The 25,401-nt window shown below is 45.1% G+C and overlaps 1 protein-coding gene across 4 annotated transcripts; it reads right to left on the bottom strand.

The window, feature by feature from the left end:
- Positions 1–61: 61 nt before the first annotated feature.
- On the bottom strand, positions 62–24,234 carry gosr1 (golgi SNAP receptor complex member 1). Of its 4 annotated transcripts, none has more exons than XM_030777119.1 (9): positions 24,190–24,234; positions 22,903–23,017; positions 22,733–22,823; positions 22,249–22,356; positions 21,811–21,902; positions 19,032–19,106; positions 3,960–3,989; positions 1,187–1,269; positions 62–237 (listed from the first exon to the last, which is right to left on the bottom strand). In XM_030777119.1, exons 1-9 carry the CDS (start codon positions 24,218–24,220, stop codon positions 113–115), a joined length of 750 nt encoding a protein of 249 aa, XP_030632979.1. In that variant the 5' UTR covers positions 24,221–24,234; the 3' UTR covers positions 62–112. The 4 variants fall into 4 exon arrangements, with proteins under 4 accessions (XP_030632979.1, XP_030632977.1, XP_030632978.1 ...); XM_030777117.1 differs by having other exon boundaries at positions 22,733–22,844; positions 22,906–23,017; XM_030777118.1 differs by having other exon boundaries at positions 22,733–22,820; positions 22,906–23,017.
- Positions 24,235–25,401: the final 1,167 nt, after the last annotated feature.

The following is a 25,401-nucleotide window of genomic DNA, read 5'->3' as shown; positions in this document are numbered from 1 at the left end:
GTCCTCCTACAAGCTAAGACCACTCTTCATGGTTCCGCCACTATACACAGAATACCCCCCCCCGCCCCCTGCCAAAACAAAAAAAGGGTGACCGGACGTCTCCCGTTATCTGTCAGTGAAATGCGTAAAGCAGTAGCAGGATGGTGCAGACGCCGATGACTCCGCCCAGAATTAACGAGTCCCGTCTCTTCCTCAGGTTGATTCGCTGGATGAGGTTATTGATGGCTGGGAAACGATCTGGAGAGAGAAGCAGCTAAGGAACCACAGCAAATCACGAGACCTCTGTTATAACACTCTACACTGATCATTCCAGCGCCGAACGCGGCCGTAATACTATAAGGTATCTCGTTAACGCTCAGACAACATAATACAGCAGAGAAAAACTTTGTCCAGCCCATCTGCATGTATGTTTCTGGCAGAGTCACGACCGTATTAGCTCCAGTCTGACCTGTGCGTGTACTAACACTTGGGAGAGCAATTACACTGCGTGGAATGGGGGAGGTGGAGGAAAGCGTTAGAGAACCAGAGGCACTCAGATGAATCATAAAAAGAGTTCCTGAACGTCTGCTCTGGCCACACACCACAGGATGAGCTGCTCAGTGTTTTCACGGGCTGGCTCATCTTTACAGTTATGACAGCCTTAATGGATGATGAATAAGCACTCCTCCTGAATAAAAAAAGTTTGTCCAGCCAAGAAAAGAATATCCACGACCTACAGTATTTATCCACTATCTGTGGTATTTAAACTAGGGACCCAGACAGGCAGAGAAGAACAAAGAACAACTAGTCTTAGGTTTTGCAGTCAAAGCTGGCATAACAGTGTGCTAAACATAGGACTGGGTGTTTCGATATGACCCAGCACCGACTAGTTCTCTTATGGAACTGGTTTTACAGAAATCAGAAGTGAAGACATTGCAGTTTATGTCCCCAGGAGGAATCTCCTGATCCTGTCTTCAAATAAAATCACACACAAAACCCCTCATTTTATAAACTCACCACCACCAGAGATCTTTCAGAGCGAGGAGATATTATCGAAGCAACCTGACTCATATTCACTCTGTGGGCACTAACTTTCAATAGGGAACCACTTACCCTGTTCAAACGATCACTGCATAGAGATTTTATGACCATCTGGTCCTAAAGCAAACACAGACACCTGTCATATTAGGTGGGGTGAAAAGGATACTGGTCAGAGTGTTGACCTTGCTTTGTATGGACTTCAGCACGCCCCGCTGAGAGGTCATGTTCTCCTTGGTTGCCATGGCAATGCTGCAAAACAAAAAGACCCACACACAAAACAGCACCATAAGTAGAGTTTAATGGTAGGAAACTCGTGGATCACGAGCATGTTTTTTTAGGAGTTCTACTCAATGAGTCACAATGACAATGACAGGGAACACGCTAGAGAATCCATTAGAGGACGCAAACGTCTCTCAGACACATTTGGATTGAGACGGTAAAGGAGCAAAGCGGAAATACTCTAAAGCCCCTGAGACATTCCCAAACATACAGCAAACAGCTAAAAGCCTTGAGGAAAAGAACATTTGGGGAAAAAAAAAAAAAAAAGATCAAGCGTGAGAAATTCATTTCCCTTGAGACAAGGCGAGAGCAAATGCTTGACATTTCAGACAAACGAGAAGACCTCACATAACAAGCTTAATATTCTCTGTCACTGATGCATCTCAGTCACAGAAGACTTTTTTTTTTTAAATCTTCCAAGTTCACAGGATTCGCTCAGGATGCATGACCCTATTTAGTGTGTGGAAAGTTACTCCAAAAACTATCTTTTAGATCCAGAGCCAGCAGATATTTGTCTTCTCCAGCTGAGTGTGGCTTTCTTGTTTCTGGTGAGGTGGATTAAATTGCTGTGTGACACTAGAGCTCACTCAAACTCCAGCTCAGCAGCTCTGAGTGCTGTGGGTGTCAGCTGTAGCCTGGCACCTGCACGGCTCTCGGGCCGCCCAGAGCTCAACTCCAGGTGAACGTCAGATTCTTTGATGGATAAATTGGTGCATACTGCATATTCAAGCAAAGCGTCAACTCCGTCACCGTAAAAAAGTGCAGCGTGTCCGTTTCAGATCTCGGTAGGAGTCTTTTAACGTCAGCCTGACGCTTCGGAGAACGATGAGCCCGAATGCTCAGTTTTGTGTTGAACACATTAAGTGTCTGATTAGTCTTCAGAAGAGAAATGGTGAGCACACAGCGTCATCTTCTGACTACACCTAATGGAAACCCACTGCCCTCACACCCCAACCCCCAACCCAAACATTTACATCGATAACAGCACGGCGATGAAGTCACACACAAGGGTGAGGCACAACAGCGTGAAATGAGTCGCCTCCTCCACAGAAATGCTTGTGCAAAATAAAGCACGACAGTTGGCCCCGAAGAGCCTGGTGCTCTCAGGGTTTTCTCTCCAGGTGATTCAAGTCACAAACAGCCTGACCTTTGTCCCTGCAGAGTATAGCCAGCCTTCATCCCCAGAGTGTCAGTGCAACCACAGGGGGAAGAAGAGGAGGAGGAGTGTGAACCTTTTTCATCATACTGCCCAAAGCACCAACTTTCCCTCCCACGCAATGTTCTGATCTGCTCAGCAAGAGCAAATCTCACGTAACAGTGAGGCTCATCGGTGACTCGGTAAAGGCATATCATTTCTGTTCAAGCGTTCTTACAGACCACAAAACCTCAACCCTGAGTCTTGAACACCACGGCGCATGATTAGACTAAATTTCGGGTCTTGCTTAAGCTGTCAGCTTGAGTCATTGTAGGTATTCACACTAAGAAAAAAATCTGACTGGGTAATGAACCGTTTATGGTGACTGAGTGTCTGGCATCTTCACATTAAGAACCTGCCTTAACACTGCCCAGAGACAAGAGCATTGATGAAACGCTAAAGCTGGGTTTTCAGATCTCATTGGTGGCGTGCTCAGAGCAGTCAAAGACAAGGGCAGGGATTGGTCCGGCCATCTAATACTGTATCATTTTCTGCTTGATCAAGGCTGAGTGAAGAGTAAGGCAAGATCTGCAAGGCTCACGACTTGACTTAATTAAGCACCTGTACCAGCTGTCTCCTGTGGGCTTCCCTGGCGCCGTGCTCCACCCATGCGTGACTGTGGCGCAGTTTGAGAGGAGGGGGAAAAAGGCAGAAATGAAGGAGGACAGCACCCTTCAGTGGTCCCCTTACGTAAGCCCCTGTAGGCTGACCATCAACCCAGCAGGGACAAGGCAGTTCTCAAAGGTTTCCCATAACCATCTCTTGACAGGTACAGCCAAGCTGTTCACTATGCTCCACTGTGTCAGGATACACCCTGCAGAGAATGAATCCAGCAAAAGGCACAAGTGGACACACTGTTTCGTGCTGAGAGTTGAGTTCTTGTGATATGGTGTGAAAGAGAGAGGGAAAAGAATCCTACTAGACAGTAAAGGGGAGTGGGTGTGGTTGGGTAGTTTTGTACAGTGCAACCGATAAATGGTTGCCAAGAAAGCTTTTCTGCCAACTTCACTTAAGAGGCAGGATCTGCTTTCAGCTCAATCTACAACAGTAATCTAATGGTATCAGAGCGTGGACAAGTAATGGGTCAGTGGCTTGACGCTTTCCATTGATTGAGGTCTCTCTTATGATGGAAATGGAACATGACTGGCATTTGGTTCAGGAGTGTCGAGGGAATTGTACATGCTTGATTCTTTCAGAAAACAATTAAGTGAAAAGATAGCACTAAAAGGAGTTCTGTAGTTAAAAATGTAAAAAAAAAAAAAAAGTATAATGAGGCATCATTATAGTATAATGAGTGAGACTTCATTTTTATGAATCATACAGAAAGAACGCTTAAAGTTCAATACATTTACCACAGACATGGACAACATGTCAAAGTATTTGTGAAAGGAAAAATGTCAAAATGGGAGAATAAATGTTCATGTTTGTGTTGATAACAGTGAATGCTTTGAACTGGCACGCTTACCTTATTGTGTCGTCAATAAGTCGATCTGAGCTGTGAGGAAGACAACGAGGGGAGAGAGAGAGAGAGAGAGAGGGAGAGAGAGAGAGAGTGTTTAGTAGAGGCCAGGAAGAAAGAGGGCAGTTGAATGACTAGAGCGCTCCCTCTCTCTCTCGCTCTCTTGGCTCTGAAGCAATCAGGGCCAGAGCAGCAGAGATCAATGAAGAAGCTGCTGTGAATCCTGATCAGGCTCTGCTGCAGGCGCTGGGACTGCTTCTAGCCCTCACTCCAAGCCCATCAGATCTGAACCAAAGGCTCAGGGCCTCAGGGACTGATTAAGAGCTACACCACATCAAGATGGGAGTTCCCTCTGCATCATTGCCATGCCAAACTTGACATTGATTCAGATCACTCAAATGCCCCTTGATTTGTTCATTCAGCTTAACTTTTCATTTATTCAGATCACTCAAATGTCCCTTAATTTGGTTAGATCTGAGCCATCATTCATTTAAAACATTTCAATGAGCGTGAATTGTTAGGACCATGTTAACACTGGCAAAATTTTATGATGAAACTGGATGTCTACAGTCCAACAGTGCCTATGGCAGTCGCCTTTGTGGCCCATGACAACCAATCAGTTTTCAGATGAACTCTGAGACCTTCAGAGTGGGAGCTATGTGCCCATTTAGGAAAAAAAAGCTGAGAAACAAACACTGAAGTGGTGGAGGCAATGCTGTTATCCTTAGATTTACATATATATACTCCTCCAGGTAGATATACTTTTGTCTTCTCTTTGTCAGAGGCTGCATGTTTGTGGAGTAACCTTGAGCCAAGTGCCTTTGCTCAAAGACACATCAGTTAAGAGCCTGCCGTTCACTCTCAGGATTCAAAGCCGCAACTTGCCAATATCATCTGCTCTCTTGTCTGCGAATAAGAGAACTCTGCCAAAAGGAACATTCAATATGAATCTAAGCCCAGGTGTCTCGTTATCATGTAATTGTCTTTTTTTTTTCTTTCTTTCTTTTACTGAGATAGAGGCAAAGACAGGCCTAGAGGTAGAGAATGACATTATGTCTTTCTTAACATACTGGCCACTGTCATTTGTTCGTGTGACAGTGGAGACAGTTGAAGTTGAAAAATTGTCTCAGTCTCAAACAAATGGTCTTTAATGTGCCATGAGGGGCTGTTTTATTACATGTGCAAATTTGCACACACATGTGCACACACGCACATGCGCACTCTCTCTCAGACACACACACACACACACACACACACACACAGAGAGAGAGAGAGAGAGAGAGAGAGAGAGAGAGAATGAATCTAAGGAGCATGTTCCAAGTTATGATGGCTTGGGGGCTAGGTTTTGGAAAACTTGTCTCAGAGCTTCCTAAAAATAGCCAGAGTTGTACATCAGAGAAGTGTCATCTAAGGAGTCAGCGTGCTCTGATTAATCTACACACCACAACAATCCATCAATACGCAGTCGTGACTCTGAGGTCATTATGTAGCCTGATCATTATAAATGGTCCAGGCTGATGCTGATGAGGCCCTTTTTTTTGGCCAAACTACAGGTTCGTAATTAGCAGCGTGACTTTGTGTCGCACAGCTGAACTATGGCACAATACCCGATGAGTTCTGTCACAACCTTAACAAAGAACGCATGACCAACTGTCAAATGGCTTGGCCATACTTTTCTGTAACAGCTGTGGTTCCGGTGTTAGATTGCAGAGGAGTGACAGGCAGGTAGGTGGTGGTGATTTTAGAGGCAATCAAAGAAACCGAGATAACGCTAAGACGCCACGCCAGCACTTTCATTCGTTATCGACGTGAAGAAACTTTAAATCGGACTGCGGCTTTTTGGAGGAAGTCTGGGCGGATAATGTGCTGTCAGTAAAATGGCTGTGGCATACTGTAAAGGAGTGGCATTAATTGTTAATTTTGCTCATTACGTGTAAATAACAGTGGGTCAAAGCAACCAGATAAAAGGTCTCCATTTTCAACTCTTCGTTTTCAGATGCATTAGTTCAATCAAATTAGCCAGCACCACACAAGACTGCAAGTCAGAATATGCCTTAAAGACAATTCACAGCCTCGCAGAGCTGGTGCAAGAGTGTGGAGGAGCTCAGAGCCAATGACAAAGACTACAGACGGCGTAATGCCATTCCAAATGGTTACAACCTTGTTATATATTCTTCTTGGCGAGCTTCTTACCTGAACTTTAATTCATTTGAAATGAAGCACTTCACACACTGAGTGCCACTGGCAGCCTTAGCCTCGCGATACAAAACACGACTGTTGCAAGGAGCCGTTGGGATACCAAGCCGTGATATGCTGATAATGTGAAGAGTGCCTCAGTTGATAATGAGGATTACAGTGAGGCGTGTTTAATCACTTCTTCAGTCCACTGTGGCAGCCACTAAATTACTGACACCTATGGAGAGTCACAGTGCAGGGGCTCAACAGAACCTGGGCTTCATTTTGAAACAGGGTGGGGACTGAAGCTGTGATGTGAGAATTGGTCTCCGAGGGTGTAGTAATGAGTGCTGTCTGTCGCGTGAGAGCCCATTATGGTTCTGTCCCAAAGAGCCCAATAAAAACACATGTGCACACACACACATTCACGTGGCATTGTCCCTCTACTGTTCTCTGTCCCTCTGCATCTCATGTTTCGAATCGCACTAGGCAAAAACAATGCGCTCAGCACTTCCATTGGCCAATTAGAATCAATACTGATACTGTTTCAGAGAGAGAGAGAGAGAGAAAGAGGGAGAGGAAGAGAAACAAAACAAACAAAGTGGCTATGTCATTAGTTTAGTGTCTCCTGGGTGACAGTGAATAAGAATGCATTTGCTTAACGGTTGCCTGACAAATTAGCCACTGAAAGCAACTTTCCAGAAGGCCGCAGTAGCTTCTAAAACCACAATATCAATATCATAGTTAGAGGGGGTTTCCTGATCCATGGGAAATTCCATGAAAGTATCATGGCATCATCAAATATGATAAACTGACAAAAGCCTGTTGCATAAGGTACATAAAAGCTGACTCTTGGAAGAGGTGGGGGGGGGCATCCTTATGTCATCTTCCGATGAAAAGAGCTAATTTATTTGAGGTTTGACAACAGATTTCAAACCTATGACAAACCTGTTCTACCAGTGCCAACAAACACATAGTTTGATATCATTGCATAGATTCTTCGGTTGTCAAAAGTACTGGCCAAAAAAGAAAATTCACTGAAACTGTCATTTAGCCTGGGAGAAGGAGCCACAGTAGTTTTCCTATCCTGAATGCTGTATCAGCCGTGTATTGAGCACTGGAACAGTGCCAGGAGAGATAATGTAAAGCCAGTCATAAAGAACAGGTAAATGCACCACACTGCACAAAGCTGCTGACCCTGCTGTGGAGGGTCGTTTCCTGTGAGGCTTCTGGTCGCAAGCGCCGTACTGCCGTGCTTGTTTACAAATGACTTTGCCTCTTTGTTATGTAAATATAGGTATTAGCCTTCACTTTGTCAAGTGGCTTTAAAAGCCATAACTTGTCATGTCAGGAGGCCAACCTTCCTACGGGATAATAATAAAGGTGCTTTGTGTTGAAAAGTGCTTCCTCAAAACACGTCAAATTCCTTCATTAAAATGCAATGAACTGAAAGACGAATTGTTGACCCACTAATGTACTTGGCGTGGAGGTGTTAAGAGAGTGGAGGAACTGGCTGACTGTGACTATCCCTACATCTGTACAGCGCTGAGAGAAAGCTGTGTCTGAGAATGGAGACCCAACCGCTGTCAACCGTTTGTCACGAACCGAGGCGCTTTGTAAATCCTCCGAGGCAGGAGACCGGTGGCATAAAATGCGCATTGCTGTGTCTGGAGATGGGCTCTGCTGCCTGATTCATGGCATTTTTATAGGCCGAGATGAGCCGAGCTTGAAAGATTTACTGGACTCTTCCATCAAGCCTGGGAGCAGAGGGGTGGGGTGAGGGAGAAAGGCCAGCGTCTGAAGCTGCACCACTTCCACAGACGGCACATCCACCCCCCCACCTCAGCCTGCCAAAATGAGCTTCCTGTACAATCATTAAACCACTCATTAGCACAGAGCTAATTCATCCCTCAATGAAATTCCTCAGGTTACCTCACAAAAGGAGGCCCGACTCTGTCTTATCTGGTGGTGGCTAATATGCATAATTAAACACTGTGGATCAGAGTTTAACACTGCTGATAGCCAATTTTGGTGGGAAAAATATTTACTTTTTGATGCTGATGCTATTACCTATATAGACAAAAATATTACTTGTTACCTTCTATAATCAAGTAACTGTATTATGTTTCCCTTCTCCAAATAATTAAAGCTTGTTTTTTTTTTTGTTTTTTTTTCTTATACTGTCTTCTGCTACAATCCACACAAACAGTCATTTTCTTTATTTCAGTGGGAGAGAGAGCTCTGGCTTAATCATCATGTCCATTTGTCAATTATTAAGCCTGTTCTGCCAATATTGTTCCGTTTACATAATCTGGCATTAGTTCATAAGCTACTATGCAATAAATCACTTTTTCAAATATGTCAGGGGATATGTCTGTCTCTGTTATCAGGTGTTACTGATTATCGGCAGAAGGCTGCTCTCTTATGTTCCCTCCAGTTGGTCTTCATTTAGTCTTTTCAGAGCGTGACAGGGAAGAACAAAATCTTAATGTGGAGTCTCTCTGTGCCTTGGCAGTCACTGCACAGGGTTTTGTTTTATTAATACGTTCATTTCCACGTTAAGGTTGAGACATTTCACTGCTGTACAAATCCCTCATCGCGAGCCAGACGACGGACCAGTGACCTTAGCCGTTTCGTGATGACACATAGAGTTTGGCAGTAACGTGTGGCGCCTCCCCCCTCGCCCAGATGCCCTGAAAATTTGACAGCTGGTAACTTTTCTACGGCTCGAACGGGTCGGCCCCCACAGAGGCAAGCATCAGCCACATTACAGGGCCAAAGGCTAGGCATTCCACACTCTGGCTAGTACAGTACCAATGCCCAGATCCTGTTAAAGGGCAGTCTCTTACCATCTGTCTGACCACAGTTTAAGCCGGCCCAGACAGAGAGGGAGTGTCTTTCATTCATTACACTGCTAGGGTAGAGATCAGTTTTACAGAGAGGGGTTTGAAATGGACAGAAATCAGAGAGAAAAAAGTATATCTCCTCAATCAAGAACAGTGACTGAAAATGCGATTTAATAACATAAGTAACTGCTGAAAAAAAAGCCAAATTCAGTTTACTTTGAAAGAAAGCTTGCGCATGCCGTTGAAAGCACTTTTTCAATCAGAAGCCACGTGCCAAACATCACTAAAGGAGCTCAGTGGGGGGTTGACTGAATTATGGGTTGAATAATGCCAATTTTCATACTTCTTAATCACTCAAGTGGAGGGCTGTATTATAGTTACAGCTTGGGAATGGATTCCTAAGTGTTCTGTATTTCCTGTCTCCAGAGAATCTCCAGCAGAGAGGGAGAGAGAGAGAGAGCCAGAACCAGAGAGAGAGAAAGAGAAAGAGAGAGAGAGAGAGAGAGAGAGAGAGAGAAAAGAGAGAGAGAGAGAGAGAGATAGATAGATAGAGAGAGGGAGGGAGACAATGGGTGGAAAAAAAAAAGACCTGCAGCAGGTGACCACAGGAAGATCAGAGGTCACAAGAAATCCACTCCCATTAAATCCTAAATGAAACACATGGCTGTAATATTTGCCCATAAAGTGGTGGTTTTGAAGTGGCCAATACTGTCTCAGACGCAGTGAGCCTTCTAACCGATCAGAGCCAGAGATTGGATTTGGTCACATGATACGTCCCTCGAGAACTGCTGCTGTGCAGTGCTTTCACTCAAGAGAACCAAGTAGCTATTCCTTGTCCCAAAAAAAAAAAAAAAAAAAAAAAAAAAAAAGGCAGGTGTAGCCAAAATACAAGCCCTCAAAAACGCCACTTCTAACAGTCATTTACAACACAACACAGGATGTTCCTCATATTTTAGCCTTCTCTTTGGAGCACTGCGACACCTCCAGAGAGGAACAGTAAGTGATCACTCTGGGTTCGTACAGAGGGAGGCAGTTATGCACCAGAGGAAGCTCTGCGGCAGGATAAGATGTCACAGCTCTCTTACTTCCAGACAGCAGCAGCCCACCGCAGCAGCAGCCCACCGCAGAGGGGCAGCCCCCTGAACTCAACACCGGGCATCTCCCCCTTCCGCACGCTCCGGTGGAGGTGGCTAGGCTGAGACCATCAGAGAAATGCCTCCCTTAACAACCTCTGTGTGTGGGTGGGCGGCCTTTAGCTTGACTAATGCGTCCGGCCCCATTTCGGATGATATGAACATTTCCTAAGCATAGACTCCTATGTGCGTGGGGAAAGAAACTCCATCTGTAGCGACTAGGGCGGAGGCTCCTTTTACGTTCTGTTTCTCCCACAGTTTTTCCTCTAGAGCTTGATGAGGGGGGATCCAGCTGCCTCGTCAAAAAAAGGAGCTGCCTCCGTCTGATAGGTCAGCCTGTTCAAGGGCCTACGCCGGAGAGAGATTTATGTCTCGGCTCCCGGGAGCTGACAGGAACAGGAGAGTGAGTGTACGTCTGAGGCCAGTCTGCTGAGCCCCATCTGCTGCTTTGATATAGTGTAGCAGAAAACTGCACCGGGACAGCAGGAGGAGAGCACGCCATTAGCTTTTTATTGCTCACATTTAAACTAGTTCAGACTCTTTTTTGGGGGGGGGGGGCAGAGTTAAACAGGGTTTGAGTTGTCAAAAAGCAAAAGTGAACGGAGTGTGCCTCTTCGTGGTTTTAAAGAAATTTCTATGCTCTCTCTCTTTCTCTCCCTAGTCTTAACTCTCAATAGTCCTTTGCTGATAAGACAGATGAGATCATGGATACAACCTTACCCAATGATGATTCAGTACTTCTCTTGACAAGGAGCGCATGACTCAATTTGGAGTTAGAGAAAGAAAACACACGAGTGGATATAACAGGTGCAGATGTGGTGGACTGTCTCACGTCTGATACGTCTGGGTGATGTTTGACCTTAGGACCCTTGACTTCCTCATTTCCCTTTCCCAATCTTGGCACCACCACAGAGAGTGGGAGAGAGGAGACTGGAGCCAGGCTAATGGAGCAACATGAGCAGTTGGCACTGACTCACTACAGTTCCATTTTTTTCTGACAGAGGATTCTTTTCACAAAACACATGAACTTGTCTGTACTGCACAGGGAGCCAAAAATCCAAGGTCGTTGCTTCTCCATCCAAGTGAATAAAAAAAAAAAAATACAGGGGAGATTACCAGTGCCCTATTTGTTTTAGTCTTTTGTGACTGCCTGGTCTCTAAAAACCCAGCGTCTCTCTCTCGCCACTAAACCAAAGCCGCAGGCTCCACTGATTCTCAAATGCAAATATATACACAGTGCTAATACTTTGCAATGCAAATACAATTTGCATTGTGCCAAACATTTCCACAACTACAGATGTGAGATCAACAGTAAATGTCATATTGTCACTATCTTGAAGAAGAGCGTGAGCTATTCCAAATTCGAAAGGACAGAGCGCTAAAGAGAGGGGCGAGGCCACAAACTTGACAGGTCTGAGGGGGGGGTATAATGAGAAAATCTAAAGAGCATTCACCCATCTATAGGAAGGTCAGTTAGGGTAAACCTCTTTTGTTTTTAATTCTATAAACTGTATTCAAAATGTGTCGCAGCATCAGACGTGAGGGACAGGAGAGTTCCGGAGGACACCCAGTGGAACGAGAAGGTTGTCCAAGGACCCCGAGGATCAGTCCGAACTCTAGCCGCCTGAATTCAGCCAGGATTCTCAGAACGCTCCGTTCGCGGCGTCTATTTTTTACTCTGTACTGTCCAAGGTGCTAAAATAACTGTTCTGAATTTGTAAGTAAGGCACGTAAAAAATGCAAAGCATTCCTGATTGGCTGATGCTAACAAAGCCACAACAGTAATGTCCTTAGCACATTACGCATGCTAAACTGTAAGTATATATGAAAAAAAAACAACAAAAAAAACCCCCACCCCAAGCCTGACTGCCTCCACTTTGCCTCTGCCCGTGCTTTCCTGAGCTCGTCGAAAAGAAATGCAGTCAGCAGGAGTGCAGAATTAGTGCTACGCTAAGAGAAACAGGAGCAGTCCAGAGGGAGCAGTAAAGCAGCAACTATTAAAATGCTAAATTAAGAAAAATTGTTCCCATATAGGACACGGTATAGTTATCAGTGAAAAAAAAAGCTTTTGTGAATCACCTACTAATGAGGGATGTTTTTCTGAGCATCTGAAAGAACAGACATACCAGAAAGGTACAGGCTGTATTATTAGTAAGGGGATCCTTGTTACACCATTAAAGTCTCCTGTCTGATCAGTATTGATGTCAATCCATTTTTCTTTCTTTCTTTGCTTTAAAGCTGGATGAAAATCCTAAAAGATGTTTCCCACTACAGAACAAGGACTGGTTATTCTTCATGGCACTCAAAGGCCCTAAAGCGGCCGGCTTCAAATACCCAGGCATTTCAGCCCCACAGATGACTTACAGTGGCCATCTGACAGGAGTGGACATCAGGCATTCTGTCCTAGAGCAGCAGGGTAAAGGCATGAGTTCACGGGCTCTGCGGAGTCGTCCACACTTTCTCCTCATTCTGATTACATTAGCATATTCAAAGCTGTCGTGGGCACGGTTCCAGCCAAAAGAAACATGCCGCTTTGGCCGGCACAGTTCAGTCACCTCTGCCATATGGCTGCTTGGCCCTGTCATAAACATCACATGTCATTCATTACAACCCAATCACAAGCCCATTGTTCCAGTCAGGAACGCCATCCGTCGTCATTTTTAAGTTCTCAAATTTCACTGGATCTCCCCTACATAGTGTATATGCTACAAGCAATTAAATATTGGGGTTTTTTTTGAGGACATTTAATATGGCATTATGGTATATATGTTAATGAATTTTCAGCAGTTGTTTCTGAGAACTCAAATACTCATGACGGACGCACGTCTGATGATGTGATAAGTGCCTGGCGTCAGACATCTCTAATCAAATCCGAGGGATGCTCTTTACTAAGTGGTTTGTAAAGTTCAGTGCGAAAAGAAGCACAGTGAGAAACGTGAGCAGTGTGTGTGACGTTGTCTTTGCTTTAAATGTGGTGGAATAAACAGTGCAGAGAAATCCGTTTCTGTTTTACAGGAAGCTAAGATCAGCACAATCACGGCCATTACTGCCATTCCAGTAAATGACTAATGGACACTGCCCACCTTTTACAACACTATCAGTTCTCATCTTTGGAGATAGAAATCTCACCAACTCCGCTGTGCAGTTCACTGGCGCTGTTAAGTTCACAAACATACAAGACGTCCTCCACCGCATACAAGCACAATAATACAAGTGTGTGTGCGTGTGTGCGTGTGCGTGTGTTCGTGTGCTTTTTGGGGGGGGGGTCTTTCAGAAATTTCAGATTTCATTCTGTCGATGCAACACTTCAGTTCACATAGTGCTGCGTTCCCACTGAGCTGTGATCTGGATTCAGTCTAGTTCTTATGGGTAATATTGTCTTGCAGTGAATGAGCTTGTAACTGAAGGAACAAAATATTCTTGTGTGAGCTCCAGTGTGAATCGAGACTAAACAGTCTACCAACGCTGTGTGCTATGTCTCTTCAAAGGCACTACAAAGTGCAAATTTGGCATTACAGGTTATTTTTCAGGAGGCACCCTAACCCAGTAAAGAGGCAAAACTCCAGGGCTCTCACATTTTTTCACAAAGAGCTTCTTTCATCTTTCGTTCTCTGGGGGCTTTTTCAGATGTGTTTCTATGAATTCACAGACTTCCCAAACAGTCGCGTTCCACTCGTACTCAGGGTCTGCATTAAAGAAGCGGGAATATCCGCTGTGTGTGGGACCAGCGTGTTCACAAGAGGAAGATAAGATCTGCTTTGGTCTTGGCTGATACGGATGCAGGTGCAGATAAAGGAAATTCTCAACCTCAGAGGAAAACACTGCGGCTCAGCTGGGCTAAGTCTGGACTAGACAAGTGTGCCACCTGACTGAGCTGGCTCCCAACGAGGTGAAAATGTTCTGTGTGCTGCTTGATTGATGAGCATAAGAAACTTAACGACCTATGAGACAGTGTTAAAGCACTTCAAACACTTTAGGGAAGCAATTTTAGTTCTTTCAATTTTTTTTTTTCCCTCCATTTTTGGGTGTGTTTTCGTCCTCTGTTTAACTGACTATCTGCCAGTAACGCCAAATCATTCCAGGCTGGCCTGTCTGTCTTTTTCTCACTCTCGCTGTCTTTCTCTAATACCAAAATGCTTTCTCTGACGGGGAAAGCCCACAGATGCACACATGAGTCACTGTGTCTAGATGGTGTTCAAGATAACACTGTGTCTGTTTACTGTTTATGGACGGGCGTGTGTTCAGTTACCGTCAGAAGTTGTATGATCTTTGAAAGACTGCCCAGACTTGGTGGTGAGAGAAAGGGGATATGAGACAAGCGCTTTTATCTGTGACTCAAAGCCGCTCTGCTGCTGTACACCACTAACACGAGTTAGGTTTGAAAGGTGCTCAGGGGAGAATTCACAGCTGGTCTGCAGTCATAAAAATCAACAACTGGGCGAGGAAAGCATCTGCTTGCCTTTTTACGACGAACGGCAGCGGAGCTCGGTTAGCAGGCGTCCAAACGGCGGAAACCGGACAGGGACGTGGTCACTGCAGCCGTGCACTATATCTTACAGCAGTCCCCCTCAAGCAGAGAGAGAGACAGGGACGTCATCACTGCAGCCGTGCACTATACCTTACAGCAGTCCCCCTCAAGCAGAGAGAGAGACAGGGACGTCATCACTGCAGCCGTGCACTATACCTTACAGCAGTCCCCTCAAGCAGAGAGAGAGACAGGGACGTGGTCACTGCAGTCGTGCACTATACCTTACAGCAGTCCCCTCAAGCAGAGAGAGAGACAGGGACGTGGTCACTGCAGTCGTGCACTATACCTTACAGCAGTCCCCCTCAAGCAGAGAGAGAGACAGGGATGTGGTCACTGCAGTCGTGCACTATACCTTACAGCAGTCCCCTCAAGCAGAGAGAGAGACAGGGACGTCATCACTGCAGCCGTGCACTATACCTTACAGCAGTCCCCCTCAAGCAGAGACAGAGACAGGGACGTCATCACTGCAGCCGTGCACTATACCTTACAGCAGTCCCCCTCAAGCAGAGAGAGAGACAGGGATGTGGTCACTGCAGCCGTGCACTATACCTTACAGCAGTCCCCCTCAAGCAGAGAGAGAGACAGGGACGTGGTCACTGCAGCCGTGCACTATACCTTACAGCAGTCCCCTCAAGCAGGGAGAGAGACAGGGACGTGGTCACTGCAGTCGTGCACTATACCTTACAGCAGTCCCCCTCAAGCAGGGAGAGAGACAGGGACGTGGTCACTGCAGTCGTGCACTATACCTTACAGCAGTCCCCCTCAAGCAGGGAGAGAGACAGGGACGTGGTCACTGCAGTCGTGCACTATACCTTACAGCAGTCCCCCTCAAGCAGAGAGAGAGACAGGGATGTGGTCACTGCAGCCGTGCACTATACCTTACAGCAGTCCCCCTCAAGCAGAGAGAGAGACAGGGATGTGGTCACTGCAGTCGTGCACTATACCTTACAGCAGTCCCCCTCAAGCAGAGAGAGAGAGACAGGGACGTCATCACTGCAGCCGTGCACTATACCTTACAGCAGTCCCCCTCAAGCAGGGAGAGAGACAGGGACGTGGTCACTGCAGTCGTGCACTATACCTTACAGCAGTCCCCCTCAAGCAGAGACAGAGACAGGGACGTCATCACTGCAGCCGTGCACTATACCTTACAGCAGTCCCCCTCAAGCAGAGAGAGAGACAGGGACGTCATCACTGCAGCCGTGCACTATACCTTACAGCAGTCCCCCTCAAGCAGAGAGAGAGACAGGGACGTGGTCACTGCAGTCGTGCACTATACCTTACAGCAGTCCCCCTCAAGCAGAGAGAGAGAGACAGGGACGTCATCACTGCAGCCGTGCACTATACCTTACAGCAGTCCCCCTCAAGCAGAGAGAGAGACAGGGACGTCATCACTGCAGCCGTGCACTATACCTTACAGCAGTCCCCCTCAAGCAGAGAGAGAGACAGGGACGTGGTCACTGCAGTCGTGCACTATACCTTACAGCAGTCCCCCTCAAGCAGAGAGAGAGAGACAGGGACGTCATCACTGCAGCCGTGCACTATACCTTACAGCAGTCCCCCTCAAGCAGAGAGAGAGACAGGGATGTGGTCACTGCAGCCGTGCACTATACCTTACAGCAGTCCCCCTCAAGCAGAGAGAGAGACAGGGACGTGGTCACTGCAGCCGTGCACTATACCTTACAGCAGTCCCCCTCAAGCAGAGAGAGAGACAGGGACGTGGTCACTGCAGCCGTGCACTATACCTTACAGCAGTCCCCCTCAAGCAGAGAGAGAGACAGGGACGTCATCACTGCAGCCGTGCACTATACCTTACAGCAGTCCCCCTCAAGCAGAGAGAGAGACAGGGACGTGGTCACTGCAGTCGTGCACTATACCTTACAGCAGTCCCCCTCAAGCAGAGAGAGAGAGACAGGGACGTCATCACTGCAGCCGTGCACTATACCTTACAGCAGTCCCCCTCAAGCAGAGAGAGAGAGACAGGGACGTCATCACTGCAGCCGTGCACTATACCTTACAGCAGTCCCCCTCAAGCAGAGAGAGAGACAGGGATGTGGTCACTGCAGTCGTGCACTATACCTTACAGCAGTCCCCCTCAAGCAGGGAGAGAGACAGGGACGTGGTCACTGCAGTCGTGCACTATACCTTACAGCAGTCCCCCTCAAGCAGAGAGAGAGAGACAGGGACGTGGTCACTGCAGCCGTGCACTATACCTTACAGCAGTCCCCCTCAAGCAGAGAGAGAGACAGGGACGTCATCACTGCAGTCGTGCACTATACCTTACAGCAGTCCCCCTCAAGCAGGGAGAGAGACAGGGACGTGGTCACTGCAGCCGTGCACTATACCTTACAGCAGAGAGAGAGAGGGAGGGCGCACACTAATGCTGAAACGCAAAGTGGGCACTTGGCCAGGGTTGCCACAAGCCACTGCAGCAGGCAGAGAGGCGCCCACTGATGTAGCTCTACCCCCTAAGCCACCTCCAGTGTGTCCCTGAAGAGCCAATTAACACTCAATAGTTCAGAGGACTTGCTTACACACTGTGGGGCTGTTGAAAGAACCCTGTGCTCTCCTCTGTCCAGGAGGAGTCAGCTCAGTTAAGGCCTAATGGAAGTGCCTTCTAGGTAAACGGCCACGTTAAAAGAAGTCGCACGCACTTTTACATTACCTCAGAATGGCCTCTGAGGAGATCTGAATTTGAACATTGTGTGTGGGGTAAACATCCAATCAGCACTCTGAAGGAAAGCTCAGAGAGGCAGAGTAAATGTTGCATTCTTACATCACTCTAGAGAGATTACTCCAGAGTGATGTATTACAGCATGTCTTCCTGAATGACATACTTTAATTAAAGCATGTCAGCCTGACTGATACACTTCAATTCCTTATTCCTCTATCTGCCATCCAATAGTTAATCAAACTTTCCAGACTTGATTCAGTCGTACTGTTTCAGATATCTGTGGTTGTGTAACATCTATATATCAGAGTTAATCTGATGTTTTAATGCAATGAATACGTATTGCTAAAAAGAAAATGTGGAATTAAGTTCTTAATCTGCAGCAAAATATTATACATAAGTGACAAATAAGGTGTATATATGATAATGGGGAGTTTTTAAATAGTTATTTATGATTCAACATTATGGAACGAGGAAGAACTTCAGATCCCAAACGGGTGTGGGTGCGTGATAGAGTGTATTCATACAACATACTGAAAGCATGCTGTGCTTTACTCTCCCTGCCTGCTGGTAACTGTCTTACTTTACCTCGCATTTCAAACAAATGGCCCACAGCACACCCACTGTCTTACACCATTCATTCTACTCACTGCAGCCCCCCCCCCCGCCCCCCCCCCCCCCCCCCCCCCCCCCCCCCCCCCAACATAAACTTAATGAGCTTCCCCAGCTAACCTCACCTGCTCACACAGTCAATTTAAAAACTAAAGAGTAATGTGAACCATCCATTTTACAGTCACGGTAGTGAGAGTCCGGTAGCCTTCTACCGTTCTGATGAATGGGGTGTGTGTCTTTTAAAAGGTAACCTTTTCGACGGGAGAGTGATTATTTGGGAAAAGCGGGTTATTACAAGGACGCTCTGAAGAGATCGGCGGAGGGCGCGGCCACCGCGACTCATTCGCCTCCCTCGTCGCGCCCGCTTGGTCACTTCAAAACGAGGTTAAGAGGACGACGCTGCCCGTGAGGGATGGTTTCCTGCTGTGCCCGTGATAACTCATCTTCAGTCCCTGCCTCACACTTAAAACTTACAACCACAGGACGGCGCTCTGAGACGTGCTACAGGTGGAGATTCAGGCGGTTACGGTGTCCACCTGTATCGCTGTGCTCTAGCCAGGGGAAACTCATCACAACCGTCAAAGACTTTGAGCTTTCAAATGTATCATGCTTCTTTACCGGCTTAAGAATACTATGACTTGACAAATTAGCGTCGGATGAGCGATGTTTTCCTCCTAAATGAATAATACATTAGGCCGTATAATTAGGCCTTAACTTTCCTTCAGCCCAAAGGATTGTGCCTCCCTTCTATATAATTACAAATTCCACCACTGGAACTTGGGGCACAAACTCTCTTAAGATACAAGTGGGCTCGACTAAAAAAAAAAAATAAACAACATAGTTTTTTATGACTCAGCTTGAATCACGCAGTAAGTGTCCTTGAGAGAACCTAGCTTGCCTGCTGTTTTTTTTTTTTAAACCAAAGAGTTCTTGTTTAAGAGAAAAAGTCTGAGCATATCCTTTCATTCCACTGACTCTTGTCTCAGTTTCAGATGTCAACTGGCTTGATATTAATCTCCGCATTAACATGATTGGTTGTCAGGGGTCACATGAGAGAGCCACGTTTTGGCAGACACATGAAAAACGTGTGAGTGAAGAGGGGAAAAAGCCTCTTACTTTCTCAGATGCTCGTGTTCTTTCAGAAAAAGTTCTGTCCTTCTGTTGTTGACCCCTGAGCCGCTCTTGTACGTCCTGAGGAACGGAACAGAAAACATATCAAGTTTACACGCAGTTATAACGACGGACACAAACACGCACACTCTGTACATACACTCCACATTCTATTTACAGACTCATCAAAGCTGTTCACATTAAAAAAAACAACAACAACAACAACAACAAAAAAAACATTTCTTCGTTAAATTAAATGGAATTTAAAGAAATCCTCTTCAACATGGAATGACAGTATGGAAAAACCGTTCGCACGACAGTTTAACTGGAGACAAAGGGCCTGATCTTGAGGACAGCGCCGTGTACAATAGCTTCACATTCCCAGTCTTCCTCACTGGACGGTGTTGGAGGACAGAGTGGTACAGTTAGTACAGAGGGCTGTCTTTCCTCCTGTCCACATCACACACTGCTCCAGGCTTTTCCCACAGAGAACCTTCGGTGTGAATTATGAACGAGCTGAGTGCTGCAAACAGGAGTGTTTTCCTGGAGAGTTAATCAGGCAAAACCCTGTCGCTTCGCCCCCGTGCCATACAGCCCCCTTCGTTAACGCTGGCCTTCCTGCTTTATTACTGCCTTAAATTAATCTCATTCTCTGTTTCAGTTGGGAGAGCGGCCTAGGCAAAGGGGAAAGAGCGGGTCAGAGAGAGAGATAGAAGGGGTTGACCGTGTCACAGGAAAAGCATAAGCATCATCCGCCTACGGACAAGATGTGTGGGAAGTGTAACAGTGTAATGATTAATCCAGGGCAGTGTGGGAACAGGTCAGCCTGTGGGTCTGATCCACTGTCAGTCTGCTCTAACGCAGGGGAGCGCTGAGACGGTGGACCTCATCATTAAAACAAGAATCTGAGAGAGCAAGGCAGCGAATCACGCTCAGTGGCTCCGTCATTTCTGCTTAACGCCACTTTCCTGCCGCAGCACCTGCAGGGAGGCCCTCTCCACATCGATTGTAACGCTAGATCAACAGGGCCGACGCGGCAGCAGGTTTGTGAGGACTGTAAGTCGCTAGTTCAGGAGTGAACCGCAGAGAAGCTCCTGTGGAAACTGGACTTTCTCCCTCTCAGCCTCCAGCCGGCAATATGACTGGGAGTGAGATTTATGTAAACGTACCGCCTGAGCGATCAGCCGTGCTCACCGAGGTATATTACTGCCACCTAGTGGTGAGGGAGGAAACGTCTCCAAAGGAGAATGTCGCATTGGGAATTAAGCTGTTCAGGATAGCTTCGCTTGGCTGAAAGTCCTAATAAGATCCCTACAGAGATCTGTTCTGCTTAAAACATTCAGGAATTTGGTTTCTGTAAGGGATGGCAGTTGGCAGTCTGTGATTACTGATGAACTCAATATAAACACATTAACAAATGGAAGAGAAATGGAAGAATGGGTGATTAGCATATCTTCCTAAGCCAGCCCCTTCCTCTCCAGTGAGAGGTCTTAGCTCCAGTGGACAGGTATAACAGTAAGCCCGTAAGCCGTTTACTGATACTCTTTCAGTCGCTTCAAGAAACTTGAGAATTTGATGACAGTGCACACAAGTAGATTTTAATCAGAGGCTTGTGAAAACAGAACTCTTGTGTTGCCTCATTCATAGCGACAGGAACCTCCTGATATTATCGCTGACTTAAAGCCCTTTGACTTTAGAATTTCAGCTGGGTGAATTTCAGGTAGATTTTTTGTGCAATAAGACCTGAACTTCAGCTTGATAGTGAAACTCACACTTATGAGATATTTCACTCAGGATTCTGAAAAGTGAAACTGCATTTTATGTACGTGTAATGAAACAGATTCAGGATGCGGTTCATAATGATAGATTGGGCTGGAATCTGCCAACATTAGCACCTTATAGAGTAATTTAAAATTAACCAAAGTTCAGGAACACACTCTCAGTTACTCATAAAAAGTGACAACACAACAACTCAATGCTATGTGGATGTTCCATGCATTTGTGTGAATACAGGAATAAAGATACTTGATATATAAATATTACATTGTCACTGTACTGAGAATTACAAACTTCGACCAGGAGGGCAGTTCGGTCTTAAAAATGGTAAGAGTACCAGCATGGGGGATACGAAAGTCCTCATAAGGTGTAAAGCAAGGTTGAAGTGGTCTTTGAAATTCAAGTTCAAAAGGATGGAAAGGAAGACAAAGCACGCACGCCATTCATTACCCTGGTTTTAATCAAAGGCGGGTGAGAAGTGCTACGCCAGAAAACTGAGGAGATCTCACTGAGGACACTAATCTCAATACCGGCCGCATTGCAGTCCTGCTAAACCGCCAGCCAATCCGCACACGGACGGTGTTCTACTGTCACGGCAAAAAACAAAGACCCTACACACGCTAATGCCAGCCACAAAGCGCTTTATCTCGCAATATTTTAATTTATGTTCACAGAGTATATGATTAGAGGAGCCCCTGCGTATTAAACGAGTTCTGAGTTCATGGAGGGCGATAGCAGTGGGAAGGGCCTTGGACATGCGTTACGATCAATAAGTCATTAACAGCTAGCACACCCACAGTCCACGGCTTTCTGCTCATTTTTCATTTCTTTCTTGCTCGCGAGCACTGTGGAGGAGGAGACCCGTAAGTCATCTGATGCCATGCAGGAAAGATGCTGGCACATCGAGATCATCAATCCGTATGGGTTAAAAATCTGGTTATGTTTTACATATCAGTGACTAGCCAGCAGTTTTTAAGGCTTTATAAGAAGATTTGAAGTAAGTACTTACTCAATATCTTTTCTAACAGATCCCAAGAGATCCTCTCTTTCCCTGAAAGCCAAAAAGTTTGCTTTGGTTTTGTGATATTCATGTGTGTAGTCCTATGAGACAAAACAGAAAGGTAACGGTTACAGGTCGAACATTAAGCACATTGAACAACACATTTACTGGGCCTACGCAAGCTTTTAAAAGAGAGGACTTGACAAAAAAAGGCAACTTCACTTAAACGTTATCTCAAAGCTGTTATAATACGGCCCATATTAAACCCATATCAAACAAATGTGTTGGAACAGCTTGTGAAACCTTATGGCAAGTTGTCAAATCTCAATGTGCTGAGATATAGGTCTAAATTGTGTGATAATCCACTTAAGAGGCAAAGAGGTGAAATTGGTTCAACTGTCACTAAACCACTACGAGGAGACAGGATCAGACAGGGTTCGCTGTCACCTGTAAGATGTCTCTGTGTCTCTGGAGAGTGTGCATCAGTGCAGCGTTAAGGGACGACACACCGGGTGCACTGGTGTATTCTGCCATCTTGTCATTAACTCCTGTGAGCTACAAAAAAAAAAAAAAAAGATAAGAGAAAGTCTTATGTGAGAACTCACAGTATCTGACAAAACTTTCACAACGACCTCTGTTAGAAACCAAAGTTTAACTTAGCTGTTGACTTTGTGGGTGTGTGACAGGACATGTTCAATAAATTTACGTTTGTTAATAAACTTCAGCATTACCATGAATTTGGACAAGGCTTAACTGTCCTTTTTTAGTTCTTTTCTCTTTTTATGAAAAAGCAGGTGAGGTAAACTTATTACTTATACTATGTATAAAAATATTTTCCAAAACCCTAATCATGTTAAATACACCTTTCAAAAAGTACTGATTTCTTCTGAAAATATGTAGAACACAAAGGACACCAATAAATTGGCCTTACCTTTGCCAGTAACTGCTCAATCTCCACTGACATGGTATCAAACATTCTGTCCTGGGTCGAGTTGTTAAGGAGGGGTGTTGTATCAGAACTAGAGGCCAGAGAGTGAGCAAAACTCATTACCACAGTGAAATTAAGGTACACAATATACTGTGCAATAATTAGGAGGTATTTACCTGTCTCCTCTACGGCCATCGCGTGAGCTGCTGTAACTCGTGCATAGCTTGCTGAAGGAAACGAGCTTCAGGTCTAGCTCGTTTTCAAGTTGCCGGGCCTGCTTCCGCAGATCTGAAATACGGAGTGTCAAATCAGACTTTGGTTTAAACATCTTTTAGACTGCTGAGCTGAAAAATAATGCTGCTAAGCATTTACAGAGCAAGCAACTAGCAATGCAATCAGTTAACAACTACTGTATATAATTCAGCTATTTAACCCTCAAAACTCGAATACGCGTATTTGCATCAGTTTTTGTAATCGGACCGAGTGTGTCAAGACACACGTATGCATTAACCAGTAATAACAGTGTCTTGTTTTTAAAACTACAATCTGGTTTAACAATGATCGTACCATACATACAATAAGGCAGGACTGGTCTATTCTCTAACAACTCTTCAATAGAATGTTGTTTTGCAAGCTTATTGTTATTTAAGAAAGAAACAGCAGGCTCCTACGTGGCTGGATAAACTTGATTTGAAACTGTCAATGAAACAGCGTTGTCAAATGAAACGACTCTCGCTCGACCTGACGAACATCGTGTATTCTTGGTGAACAAGGTAAACAAAGTCAACTGAACGGATATAATATTCCAAATTTGACGGCAAACACATGGCATCTTAACTAAGACATGGGCAGATGTGCTCTTAACAAGTGATTGCTATCGCGTAGTTGAAATCAGCTACTTAATCGGGCTAAGTGAACATGCTTATCGCTGGGATATAACATTACGTTAACTCCAGGTTAAATCAGACAGACAGCTATATCGCTGATGCGCTGACACATCGTTCATCAACACCATGAGGACAGCTGAGACAAAATGAAGATACATATTCGTGATTTAACGGAATAATAAGAGCTCAAATGGACTGACAATTGTATGCTAAATCGTTGCACTGTGGAATCCAGCCAACGTCGATGCTTTTGCTTAGCCTGCAATGGCTTGTATAGCTGGCAATAGCAAAGTAACTCGCTGTAAACACAATAACTAAACGATAAGGGGAACCTAGCCGATTTAGCCTGGTAGATTTAGGCTAGCTTGCTAACCCAAAGCTACTGACGTGAGTTAGCCAGCTGTATAGCGAACATTAGGTGGGCTGGTGTTGATTAACTAAACGACTGCTTTGAGTGAAGAAGAGCTGCGCAAACTAACCACAGTCCCATAGAAATGAAAAACAGTTTGTATTGCCACAACAAAAATATAAAGCTATCGGTCGCACCAAAGTTGTCACACTTTGCCACCTCACCTTCCCAGTAATTGCTATTTCCTCCTGCCATCTTTGTTGTCCAACGTCACCGCCAGCCGCGGTGGCTGAGACGGAGCAAAGCAAATAATACAACTAAATTCGGCTTGTCTCTATAAACAGCGCCACTCAGTGGTGGTGGAGGTGAACAGTTTATCAGTGCTGCACTACTGCGATGGAGTTTCCGAGAATATGAACATGTCGAAGGATCATCGTTGATAAATGTACAAAGGAGCCTAACAACTATACCTTGCGGTTTCAACAGCTGTCTACACTCATCTTGGAGGTGGGCTCTTGGCGTCTGTCAGATCATTATTAGTTACAGCTAAAATGTAAATACGATTTACAATGAAAACTGAGCCCTATCCACAGCATTTCACCGTAGCTAATAACTATGCATAATTGAGCACTTGGATCATTAAAAAAAACATAAAATGATGATAAAGAAGGGGTAGTGTAGAAACAACAGACCGACGGGGATCCATTTGTGTTTTTATTTCAATTTTCTCTCAACTGTTTCATAACACCATATACAAATAATTGACAAGTTTTATTTGCTCTGGTGCTTAAATTAATTGTTGACGTGAATTGCACTTATGTCATTTACATACAATTGGCAACATTTCAGTATCTACAATCAATTAATTTTGTATAAAAAAGACACATAAAATAAATCAAAGCACACACATACAAAATTGCATTCATTCAAATACACACATACACACTCACACACTCACACACAAATCATAACAATCAAAAAACAATCATATCAGATTTTTGTGTCATTACAGTTAATTTTATGGATATGCATATACAGACATTGCTCTGTATGTTCATATTTGTTAAACTAAACCCCCCTTTTTCAGACTCTGGGCAGCTGGTGACAACTGTAAGATCAAATCTCATCAAAAGAAAAACAAAAAATTTACAGAAGACACATTAATTTCAATTTCAAATAGCCAGAGTCAACAGTCTGGCACAAACAAAAAAGATCATTGAGATCCACTATTAGTGGGTTACAGGATGACTGTACTAGGATGTGACTGCACTAGGATGGGGGAGCTCATCCTATTACTGGATTTAAGAGCTGGTCATCATATCATCCAGACAGGTTTAGGCTGGAAAGGCCTCTTGATGCATAAAAACATACATACATACATACATACATACATACATACATATGTTTAAATTCAGTGGCACAAAGGATGCACCAAT

Source organism: Chanos chanos, chromosome 6 (genome assembly GCF_902362185.1).
Source record: "Chanos chanos chromosome 6, fChaCha1.1, whole genome shotgun sequence".
Taxonomy (NCBI): domain Eukaryota; kingdom Metazoa; phylum Chordata; class Actinopteri; order Gonorynchiformes; family Chanidae; genus Chanos; species Chanos chanos.
The sequence above is the reverse complement of the archived record's forward strand: the minus strand, read 5'-3'. Positions and strand labels throughout refer to the sequence as shown.

Excerpts from the sequence above, each read along its gene's own strand:
- gosr1 (XM_030777116.1), bottom strand. The coding sequence starts at position 24,220 with ATGGCAGGAGGAAATAGCAATTACTGGGAAGGTGAG. Across the intron at positions 22,821-22,905 it reads GATGGCCGTAGAGGAGACAG|TTCTGATACAACACCCCTCC; the intron begins GTAAATACCTCC and ends TCTGGCCTCTAG. Across the intron at positions 1,270-3,959 it reads CTTATTGACGACACAATAAG|CATTGCCATGGCAACCAAGG; the intron begins GTAAGCGTGCCA and ends TTTGTTTTGCAG.